General features: G+C 54.7%; 1 protein-coding gene across 8 annotated transcripts in view; it reads left to right on the top strand.

The window, feature by feature from the left end:
• The window catches only part of MYT1L (myelin transcription factor 1 like), a gene marked incomplete at both ends in the record, with an annotated part of 139,259 nt that overhangs the window by 54,136 nt on the left and 73,083 nt on the right, over positions 1-12,040 (top strand). For all 8 annotated transcript variants that reach the window (XM_082672264.1, XM_082672261.1, XM_082672263.1 and 5 more), the window contains 3 exons: positions 308-415; positions 3,896-4,107; positions 11,144-11,391. In XM_082672264.1, the coding sequence (XP_082528390.1) occupies positions 308-415; positions 3,896-4,107; positions 11,144-11,391 (568 nt within the window). The remainder of the gene's footprint in view (positions 1-307; positions 416-3,895; positions 4,108-11,143; positions 11,392-12,040) is intronic.

Here is a 12,040-nt window from a genome sequence, read left to right as displayed (position 1 = left end):
CATCCTACCCGAGCGGCTAATTCCCCAGCTCCAGAAACCGCAAGCGTCCCAGAACGGCAGTGGTGTCTAACATCTCATGTTCCCTTTAACGATACAGCCTTTGTGTTGCTGTCATTGGAAAGGACCACGTGTCCTGCACACACGGCACGGCCATCGGCATGGTCTGCCGGAGGCCAGGGGCAAACACCGTGATGTCCCCTGACAGGCTTGGGAGCCTGGTGCCGCCCCAGGCAGAGGAGGGGGGCGGCGATGGGGTTGCTGTCGGAGTGCCTCGGAGGACACACTCAGATCGCTCCTGTCATTGCAGCCTCTCCGGATGCCCTATTGCCGCAGCGGAGAAATTGGCAAAGGCCCAAGAAAAGCACCAGAGCTGTGACGTGTCCAAGTCCAACCAGGCCTCGGACCGAGTGCTAAGGTACCAGACACACATTCGGGGTCCGTCCACGGCCGTCCCCACGGGCCAGGCACCCGGTTGCTTCATGAGGGGCGGCCGTCCTCAGTGGGAGTGGAGGGGAGCTGGTGCAGCTGGAAGACCTCGCCGGGGTCACGACCCTCCCCTGCGGCTCCATCCTGGGGGCTGTGCGGGGGCAGGGCTCGTCACCCCCGGGTCTCCCTGACCCCGTGTGACCGTTCGCACAAGAGAAGCAGACAGAGCTGTGTCTGGCTTTCTTTCTGGCCCTGACGCTTCACGATTCTGTAAAGGCTGGCTGAAAGGGAGGCTTAGAGAGTTCACGAGGTGCCCCCAGTAGTTTCACCTCAGTTTGGAGGCGCGGGGTGGGCTTCGTGTTCTCGAGGACGTCGGGGTAACAGCATCCCCTCCCCTGCGCGCAGAGAAATCTCGTCCTCAGATGCTCCCGGCAGGCGGGCGGCATGGTGTCATTACCCCCTCTTGACGAGCGAGGAGACCAGGGCGCAGAGGGGTGAGAGGCCTTCCCGGAAACCTCTCGGTCCCCAGTGGCGCAGCCGGGGACGCCGCAGACGCTGCCTGCTCGCCCCCTGGACAGTTAGGGTGATTACATCAGGAGCGCAGGTGGGAGAGGAGCTCTCTTCCCTCAGTGCTCATTTCGCGTGTCCCCTTCAAACCCTCATCCACATGCAAACCGTGACGACCTCTGTGCATCCTGCCTGTTTAGTCAGTGTCACACCAGCCGCTTCCTCGTCTGTGTAAGAATCGTACCTGTCATCCTCATAGCTGCTGGTACCCACTGGGGGAGGCAGCACCTGTGCTGGGACTGGGTTCTGGCCCTGAGGCACTTAGTGTGATTCCAACTTTACTATTAAAAGGAGAGCAGTAAACACACACACTCACACTCACACGCACACGCACACACGCATGCACAACTTTGCTCCTGTTATTTCTTTGGCATAAATCACTTGGAAAAAAACCACTAGGCAAACGATACGAACACTTCTTTGGTTTTTTCCTGTATTATTTCCCATCTTTCTGAAAGGAATTCACCACTGTCATTAAACTCCTTTTTATCTCGCAACAGAAAAGTTCAAATCTTTATAGAAAATGAGAAATATTTCCCTAGACAAAAATAAAAGCCCCCTAGGAGCCTAAACCCCCGATAAAGTCGGGGGTGCGCTCCTCTAGCTATTTTTATGCGTGGGCGTTGCCGACCTCACCTGCCCCCAGGGTGCCTGTAACTCGCTCATCTTACAGGTGCGCTGACACCAAATGCCTGACAGGCTCTCCCGAGGGCCCCTCAGGCCACTCTTGGTTACTGGGAGCATGACAACCTCCCTGCCAGGCCCCCGGGGCTGTGTGCATGTGAGAAGGAATACTTATTAACCAAAGGAAAGTTTGAGCAAAGGGAGAGAGAGTTGAGGACTTCTGTTAATTTCCCTCCCCCACTGGGGCCAGACCCCCGAGAGCTGGAAGGCTCCCCGTGCCCACATCCTTCTGATGTCGGGTGGCCGCGAAGTGACTAACGCCTGTCCTGGGATCAGTGTCAAGCTTACTTTCCACTGAGGAGCTCCGCTGGCCGCTTGACACGGACAAGATACATCTGAAGTGGCAAACATCACCTTGTTCAGACGGAGCCTCCGCTCTGATCCCGAGCCTGTGCTTCACAGCCTGGAACCCTTTCTTCGTGTCACGCAGTGGGAAACCTTCTGCCAAGTGACAACAGAACAGAAGATCGTGGGCCAGGATTTGCGCAGCTGCAAACAGTTTTCTTCCCGAGCCTCCGGCTGCGTGGTGGGGAAGCAGCATGGGGACAGGCCCGGAGGGAGAGGAGGACCCCTCCCACCGCAGGGGAGGCGTGGGGCTGGGCTCTGCAGCCTCCGAGGGCTCAGCTCAGGCACTGACGTCCCAGCCGTAAGCCAGGTCTGGAGGACCTGGTGTCCATCCCCGTCACCTTCACATTCCCCGGGATGTCTCCACGCAGGGGACGCTCATTCAAGGCGGTAAGACAGGAAGGAAGGAAGAAAAAAATAATTTCAACCAACAGTTCAATTACTTAAGATTTTAAGAGTCTTTAGGCAGATTGTCTAACGGGACGCTGAGACTTAGGTGAGGGCTACGGGCCTGCCCAAGGCCGCACCCGCTCTGCAGCCTCCCAGCTCCCGGCCTCCATCACCTGCTCCGTTTTGTCATCAAGTGTCCCTTCCCGATGCCTCTGCTCCAGCGCAGCCTCCATTGGAGCCGGTCCCGACCTCCTGGAGGCTCAGGGGTCGGGCCTTCCCCGGCCCAAGTCCCTTGGCCTTGCCTGCTGGACAAATGGACAGAGTCCCAATCTGGTCCCACCCAGCCCGTCCCTGCTGTTCCCCCAGAGACGTTCCCCATTGTTTGACTTTCCTGGCGTGTTTCCTACACCACCCTGGATCTTAACCTTGACAAATGCCACCTTCTCCCTTAAAACTGAATGGAATCTCACGGCCGGGAGTGTCCTCCACTCGCCAGGATTCTCAGAAGCTCGGGCTCCTAAAACAAGATCACATTCCAGGTGACCTTTGAAGGCAAGGCCTACAGCTTCATTCATTTATGAGCCCCCCCACCGCCCTGCCCATTGCCTGGCAAAATGCCTCAAGTAATAGACGTTTAACTGATCGTTACATCATTTGGTTGATTTGAGAAGTAAATAGGCTAAATTAATGAAATCAAAGTAAATGTGTTGGTAACTTGATAAAGTTGTTAACGTAAGGGGAAGTTTTAGGTAAAAACTCTAAAGGAATCTCTGCACTACTTTCTGTAAATCTAAAATTATTTCAAAAAAAGTTTAAAAATTCTGCCTATGGGATAGATAGATGGACACACAGAAGAAACAAGATAGGATATTAATGCATATGTAATTGAGAGTTCTTTCATTTAAATATTTAATTCCAAAGTATAGAAAAATGAATGACTACTAGGCAATCTTGAGAGTGCATGTTAATATTTGTCAAAATACATCACTGCGTGCTCCATTTTATCGTCCAGCAGGATGTGTTTTTATCTAGCTTCATCTCCACGTCCTTAAGAGCATTTTTTTCATTTCCTCGTATTTCGTTAAGGGAGTTTCTTATTAGCTCACTTCACCGTGTGTAACTCTTACTCTCTGCAAACCCTGCAAAAGAAAACGCACGGATGTGAGATTCTTTCCCACGTTCACATCTCATATCTTCATCGTACCTCCCCAGACTCTGAAAAGAAAAAGAAAAAAGGGCAAAAGGTTAAGTATTTCATTTTCTGTTCTTTTTATTTCCAAAGTTGGCATCTAGGCAGATTGCTGATTTGAGGTTATCTCATTACAGCACACTGGGCTTCTGCTCAGGAAGATAGAATTGGGACTTTAGTGAGAGGTCTGGTTCCTTAGCACAGCTAAGCAAAGGTGCTCTAATTTTAAGACCAGCCACGTCTCATGCGCAGCCATGAGAAAGCCAGCTGTGCACTGTCTCTTTTTGCTTCCAGGCCCATGTGCTTCGTAAAGCAGCTCGAGATCCCTCACTACGGCTACAGAAACAGCGTCCCCACCACCACGCCTCGCTCCAACTTGGCCAAAGAGCTGGAGAAATATTCCAAGACCTCGTTTGAATACAACAGTTACGACAGCCATACTTATGGCAAGCGGGCCATAGCTCCCAAGGTGCAAACCAGGGATATATCCCCCAAAGGATATGATGGTAGGAGGTGCACCCTCTTATACATGAGAGTCACGCTTGCCGTTGCTAATGTTGTTATTGTGTATATCCATTTCCTACAAACTGCTGGAGCATGGGGTCACTCGAGGGGCAGCAAGGAAAGCACGCGGGCAGCCTAGGCGGGTTCCTTCAGCCCCAGGTGTGGGAGAGCAGGCCCCGGGGGAGGGAGGGCGACGCCCTTCCCCCGTTATCCCCAGAGCAGAGCAACCGGCTGCTGGCAGGACGTAGAGGCAGACAGCCGTGGGCTCGTCTGCTTCATGCTGCTGCTGAGACGGTGTCCTCATCTTTACTGACTTCCTTTAATAGATGCCCCAACAGACAAAACCAGGAGAGCCGGGGACAGCTGCCCAGAGCTCTTGGATCTCGTGAGAAGCTCTGTGTTCCCTCCCTGTTCTCAAGCTGGGATGCATGCCGCATTCATCTGGGGAGACTTTTTAAATTCTCATGCCCAGGGCTGCACCCCAGACCAAGTAAATCAGACTCCCTGGAGGTATTCCCTGTGTGCAGCATTTTTAAAAAGTCAGCCAGTGATTCTAACACGCAGCCAGGGGCGCACAACTCCTGCGGGTCCCGCCGGCCTCCTTCCAGCGGGCTCGGACCCAGGTGTGGGCCCTGGGGAGCCCCCTGTCCTGGCTTTGTAACTTTGTCACTGGCCTCACTTGTAGCTGCCACTACGAAAATAGAACCCATGAAACAGATAAACACTGCGTGCTTCACAGGACAAGATCGTTTATTTTAACTCATGCATATGTGAACCCACTACTGGGGTGTAAACTCTAAACAGACTAGTTCTCGTTTCATCACAGAGCTAACTTGGTAAGTAGTTGAAGCACAGAGGGGAAGACTGCGTTTCTGTGACTTTACTTATCTAACCTCGCTTCTACTTCAAATTCCAGGATGTATGGACTTAGTTGGCAGAGTTTACCAGTGGGGATGTGGGTTGCATGAGCTGGGTGATTCAGGAGTCTCTTGGTGTTCACCAGCAGAGGTGAGGAGAGAGGGTTTGAAAGATCTCGGAGCTGCTCTCTGAAAAAGATATTTAATGAAAATCACAACACTCAAAAAAAAAAAACATTTAAATTGAATGCTTGGGGAGTTCCAAAACCTTTTTACAATTCTACATTATTTTAGTCATTCTTTGCCTTAATAACAATTAATTTGTATGGTGAATGAAATGTAATATTTCTTTGATGTATCTCAGATTGATTACCCTTGCATGTATCAATTCTAAATATATAGGGACAAAGATGGCAGTGGGAAAAGGGAGTGGCTTAGGGTATAACAGAAAACAATCTGGGTTTTTTGTAATAAGGATTTGCCAGTTTCAGGCTTTGTTACAACTTCATTCATCTGATTGCAAATGAGGGACCAAAAGAATTTGAATGCACGTAATTAAGGATTGTGCTTGTAGGATTCCCAGTTCACTGACATTTTGTAGTGATCTGATGGGCACTTGCGCCAGGTGGTCATTGCTACATACGTCTTGTTGCTGTTGTCCTGTGAGACCTGATTTCCTTCACCCCATTGTTGTGGCTGGATCTGGGCGAAGTCGTGACCAGGAGGCACATGTCTGGTCACAGCGGCTTCCTCAGCTCTTCCATTTAGGAGCCATGTGGTATTAGATACATTAATCTTCCTGTGTGGCAGTTTCCTCAAGAGCAGAGGTAGCGATCGCTCCCCGCCTGCTGGCCACGTGCGGCTGCAGCAAAGTTCAGCAGACGAGGCTAGAGAGGGAAACTCACGCCTGTTAGTGTCACTGGCATCTATTCTCACCCCCGGAAAAAACACCTGTTGTTGGAAATGGGCAGAGCCCTGCTCTTCAGGTGACCCACAGATAAACAAGAACACAGAACAGAAACTTCAATGCTAGATCTTCGAGAAGCTAAGAAAAAAAGGGGAAGTTGGCCTTTACAACAATCTACTGAGAAGAAAACAGACAACTCCATTCCTCTTCCACAAGATCCACAGTCAAAACAACAAGGGAGGTGCCCACTGAGGATGAGATGGGTAGGCTTAGGGTTCTTGAGGGGTGTGAGCTGAGGAGGGCCATCCCTGTGCCCGGGCGACAGGCAGTGTACACCGCAGAGTGACCAGCGTCTGCAGTCACCCCCCAGAGGGCTGTCCCCAAGGTTTGCCTCAGGTACACAGTGAACTGGGCCATTGCTCCCAAAGAAAAACAGTGAAGTGAGCCTCCTGTGGGGCAGGGGAGCATAATGCCTGGGAGCAAGGAGCAGGGCCTGGACGTGCACAGTGGGATAGAGAAACAGGACCCTTGCCTCAGGCTCTGCACGTCATCCCTCGGCTTCCACCAACTGTGATCAGAAACACTCAGCAAACATTGATTTATCCACCTGCATTCTTCCAGACACTCAATAGTTGCTATCTGTCTGGCTCATCTACCTGTCTATCCACCTGTCTATAGATCTATCCCTTCATCCTTCCACCCGCCCGCCTATCTATCCCTCCATCCCTCCATCCACCATCCATCCCTCCATCCCTCCATCCCTCCATCCACCATCCCTCTCTCCATCCATCCACTACCCATCCCTCCATCCCTCCCTCCCTCCATCCATCCATCCATGGGCCCACCTATCTATCCATCATCCATCTATCCATCATCTCTCTCTATTCTTTCTTTCTCTATAACAAGTTTCAAGGAAGAGATTGTGGATAAAGAGAAGACAGTGAAACACGTACTCAGGCACAGTGAAGCAAGGCGTCCATTCTGCCTGGAGGAATTAGCATGAGCTTTACCAAAGTGGCACATTTTAAACTTGGTCATGAAGCTTGAGTGGAAATTACTAGAGGGCAGGAAACCCACAGGTGAGTGGGAGCTGCCAGCAGGCTGGTGAGGCTGAACTTCAGATGCATGAGAGGAGGGACAGGTTGACCCTGAGGCGCTGTGGAGACAGCTTTGGGTCGCCTGCCTCGGGGAGGAGGACACAGACACCGTGTGCAGGAGGTGACGTCCAAGGGAAGCCGGGAGACCCTGCCCCCGGGAGCCCCAAGCCGGCATCTCCCCCGCCTCTCCCCCCATGCCTGTGTTTTATGGTGAGCTAAGAATGGCCGTTCCATTTTAAAACAGATGGAAAACAACAAAAGAAGGAGAATTAGAATCTCAGCGTTCAGAGCAGTTTTACTGGCTGAAGGCCACATCACCCGTAAGGCCAGTGGCTGTTTCCCAGGACAACAGCCGGGTGTGCGGTCCCAGCAGAGACCCCGTGGCCGCCAAGGCTCGACCACTGCCAGGCCCTTCACAGAAGAATTTTCCGAGCGGGTCTAAGCCATCTCCGCTGTGTCTCTGGGCAATTTATCACCACCCTCAGGCTTTGTTTCCAAGCCCTGAATGGGCCCCTCTCACGAGCCCCCTCTTGGTTATTCCCAGCTTCTAAATTCTCCTGAGCTCAACACTCCTTGATCATCTTTGAAGCCCCCTCTGCTCCTCCAAACCTTGTCTCTGATATGCCCACCGTGCCCACCGTTGTCGGCCCTCCCCCGGTCCAGGCCTCAACACCAGGTGGCCCGGGCTGGCCCTCCGGGGCCCCAGGACCCATCCTCTGGGCTGGGCCTCCTGCCCTCCCCACCTCCTGCCACCAGGCCAGCTTCTCCTGGGAATACCTGCCCTCCCACCCCGTTCTCCTGCCCCCATGCTCTCCCACATTCACCTCTGCTTCCAGAAGCTTCTCCCGCAGCCAGATCTCTCGGACAGACGCCCACCTGCACTCAGCGGCCTCCTCCCAACCTCCTTAGAGCTGCTTGTGCAGAATGAGGGGCGCATGCGCACGCTTCTGAGGCTCAGCGCCGAACCCCACCGGCCGGCGCCAGCAGGGCAGACAGGCGAGCGCAGAGAACACTCGGCCAGCGAGCGCGCGCGAGCTCAGCCAAGGATCCGACTCTGATTAGACGCGATAAACCGCGTGCGCAAACTGCCTTCAGAGGCCACCGAACAGGACGTTCTCGCGAAGAAGCGGCTTTTATGCCCCTTAGGACTCTGCATCTGTATCTCAGTTTACTTACGGGAAAGCACAGCCATGGACCCATGTAAAGACTAGGAGTCGCTGCTACAAGTTACGCGGCGTGGACCCCTGAGTCCAGCCAGACCTGACGGGGCCAGGCCCCATCCGGCAGCGCAGATACTCAGGAGGCGCGCCTCTGGGCCGTATTCGGTTTTGTCTGCTTTTCGTGGAAATTCAGATTGGAAGGACACAGTTATCTATTCCCTACAGGAAATGTTATTTCAGAAGAAAGTGAGACGCCCCCACTTAGTAAGACTCTTACAGGCAGAGTAGATTAATAAGGTGGAAGGTGGTCGTTCTGTTTTTCTCATTTGTCATATTTCATCACTATGAATCCCATGTCGTTTTTCGTTTTCCTGCACGAGAGGGCAGGGTACCTGAAGAGGTACCTCTCAGTACGGTGTAAGGTCGGGAGGACCTCTGATGCTGTAAATGCAAGGATGTCATTCTAAAGGAAGGCAATTCCATCGCATGAGTTCAGTGATGTGCTGGTGCCTAGAGGGACAGTAACACATTTTGTCTGCGGATTGATTGGCAAAAGTTTTGATTGAAAATAGCTCTGTGTGTGGAAAGAAAAAGAATGTGCGTTTTGACTTTGTTAAAGGGTGGGGGGCTTCCTCAGTTCTGGGCAGGAGACGGCAAGAGCCGTGACGGCCTTCCAGTGCCCCCCTGCTCTGCGGCGCCCCATGGTGTCCATGCAACGAGCCCCAGAAACTGTGACTGGTCGTAAAAATTACTGACACTAACGGTTTCGTAAATATCTTACCAACAGGCGATAATTATTAAAACCAAAGACCTTCATTACCCGAGAGAGTTGAAGTATAGAGACTCATTTTCTTTTGGAACAAAGTAGTACATGATTGATGGCCCTTAGTGAACGGATGCTTGTGAAATGAATGCTGTCCTCACTTTCCTCCTGGGTCGCGTGAGCTGACAGGCCCATCAATAAATTGTCCACGGTTCCGTCACCTGCTAAAATTCTGGACGAGTCCCATCAACTCAGCGTAATCCAGGAGAAGTAGAATCTTTTGATTTAAATGTCTGGTAAAGTAGAGGCACTTTCCAGAACTTTGCTGCAATTTGCTGCGTAGACACACGTGTCCTGTTTACTTTGCTTTAGGAACTGAAATTCCTTCATTTCAGAACAAAACTTTTTCCTTATTTACGTGGACCACATTTCTTTTACCGACCCAGTGTCTAGCCCTCACTAGGGGACAAAATCCCTCATAAGTGTTAGATCATTTCTCCCGGTTTTTATTTTCCTATTTTTATAACAGAATCGTAAACGCTGTAAGGCCACAGACTTCAGTCAGTTTGGAGTCTTGTGAGCTGTGGAGCGGCCTCGCTGCCCCGGTCGGTTTACAGAACCCAGTGGGCAGGTCCCCCTGCACGCCGCCCCCGGCCCCCCGGTCTCTGCTCAGACGTGAGACCCCCGTCCCCCCACTGCCCTGGCTGCTGCTTCGACGTGATGCTTTCACGGAGGAGAGAGGAGGGAAGGACAGACACACGGACAGTGTGAGGACTGGCCCTCAGGGCTCAGCTGACTCTGATTAGCAGAACAGAAGTAACTCCCTGACGAGTTAATCTCCGCGTTGGGCGGGTTTGACGGTGGGGAAGTGACCTCCGGGTCCGCGCGAGTGGCAGCGACAAGGCGACAGCTTCCCTGAGGCTGCCATGCGCCCAGACATTGCCAAGCCACGTCCTTGATGTCAGGAAAGCTCAGTCTTCCGTCCAAGGTCAAAAGGTACCAATAGTGAAAGCTTAGCTCTTCTCTCACTTATATAGGAATAGGGTGCTTTGGGGCAGTTCTTGGTGGTGCTGTGATGACCACCCGTGATGTCTGTGAGGTTGTGGTCACTTCCAGACCATACCTGAGTGGGCAGGAAGGAGGTGCTGAGACGCCTGTGCCGCACGAAAGGGTGGCTTGCCGGAGGGGTCCCGGTGCTGCAGAAGGGTCTCCTGGCGCCCTGCAGGCTCTCCCCTCAGAGCAATTCCTCCCTCTGCAGGGTCAGGTGAGCTGCTGACCCCTAAGCAAAGGGCATCCTGTGCCTTTAACGACCAGGGCCCATCCTAATCTATCATCCAGCAATCATCTTCCCGTCCTTGCGTCAAAGGAGGTTGTGAACAGCTCTAGCAACCACACTTGCTCTTGAGGACCTGTTGGACTGCTGGGGAGGCTGGCTGTTCAGAAGGACCCGGGAAGCGAAGCTGGGGCGTGTGGAGGACGGTCGTTCCCGCACGAAGGGCGGGGCTGCGGGCGCACACGGGCGTCTGCCCGTCCCCGAAGCCCCGAACGCCTGAGCACTTGCCTTGCTTATGTGAGTCCGCACGTGTGTGCGGTTCTCTCCCCGTCACTGGCCGTCCCCCCCGGTGGCTCTTTTTAGAATCACAGAGGGAAGGGGTTTCTGTCGGGGTCTCGCCTGCACCCTGACTGGAATGCCACTCCCCAAAGCGCAGGTGCCCGCAGGCCCGCAGAGGCCCTACCTGTTCAGCTGGGTCACCTGCACAGGACAGTGAGCCCCAAATGGCCACTGTGGCCCCTCGCGGCCAGACGGCTCATCCGGTCTCTAGCGGGATGAGGGGTCTACAGGGTCCCCGTCACCCCGGCGAGCAGATGAGCGGTCATAAGGGGAACCTCCCTCCGGCGGTGATCAGGCTGCTGCGGCCAGTCACTCCCCGCATCTTGGTGGCCGCTCCCTGACCGGGAGCGCGCCCTTAATGGTTACTCAGTGGGCCCCCTGCCTCCCGCTTGAGAGCCATACGCGCTCTTCCCGCTGGTCCCCAGCTCTGCCCGTCCAAATATACACCATGTGAAAAAAGGAAAAAAGGGAGAAAAGCCAGACTTTTTCGTTCGGGAATCAGCGGGTCGGCGGGTGCCGCGTCCCCCTGGGTACCTGCGCTCTGGCGTGGGCGCCCAGGGCGGGCGGGCGGCGCGGGCGGCTCTTCTGTTGCCGTGGCCCCGGGCGGGGGCCCCGAGTCATCCCTGTCCCCTGTCTCCCCAGCGAAGCGGTACTGCAAGGACGCCAGCCCCAGCAGCAGTGCCGCCAGCACCTACGCGCCCAGCAGCAGCAACCTGAGCTGCGGCGGCGGCAGCAGCGCCAGCAGCACGTGCAGCAAGAGCAGCTTCGACTACACGCACGACATGGAGGCGGCGCACATGGCGGCCACGGCCATCCTCAACCTGTCCACGCGCTGCCGCGAGATGCCGCAGAACCTGTCCACCAAGCCGCAGGACCTGTGCGCCGCGCGGGTACGGGCCCGGCGGCGCACCTGGCGGGGGCCGGAGACGGGGCCGCGGGCGGGGGCGGGGCCGCGGCGCATCCCCACCTCCACCTCCCCCCCACGGCGGTCTCGGCCCAGCGGTCCCGCAGGCGCCTCCCTCCCAGAGGCCGGCGCAGACCGTGCGCCCGCCGGGCTCTGCTCGGAGGAGGCCTGACAGCGCGGGGTCCTGGGGACGCACTTTCCAGACCAGGAGAAATCGTCAGGTCTTTTAGATGAACGTGTCCATTTGGGACCCTCCTCTTTAGGACCCAGAGTCACTTCTGGAAACAGAAGGACACCACGCGCACTCCTGACGGTTCCGAGAGCTGCACAGAGAATAGGAAGCTCCAGGAGACGTGCGCCCTGGACCTTAAGCAGAGGAGGGTGGGCAGCGCCGCGGTCAGGAGAAACGCAGGACTGCTCCCTCCCGCCCAGCCCTGGGGAACAAAGACAGTGCAGAAATCCCGTTTCCCCACGGGTTCCCAGCCAGGCAATTACAGCCGGCTTCCATTAGTTCAAAACAGCATAGATGCCAAATCGGTGAGCGATACTTAGGGCGGCTCCTCGTCGATGGGCTCCCGGCATTGGGAGGAAGCCGTGCGGCCGCCGCAGCGCGCAGGGCTGTCTGGCGAGACCAC

The sequence above is a fragment of the Grampus griseus genome (genome assembly GCF_964374135.1).
Source record: "Grampus griseus genome assembly, chromosome: 15".
Classification (NCBI taxonomy): Eukaryota; Metazoa; Chordata; class Mammalia; order Artiodactyla; family Delphinidae; genus Grampus; species Grampus griseus.
This window is presented reverse-complemented; position numbering and strand designations above follow the sequence as displayed.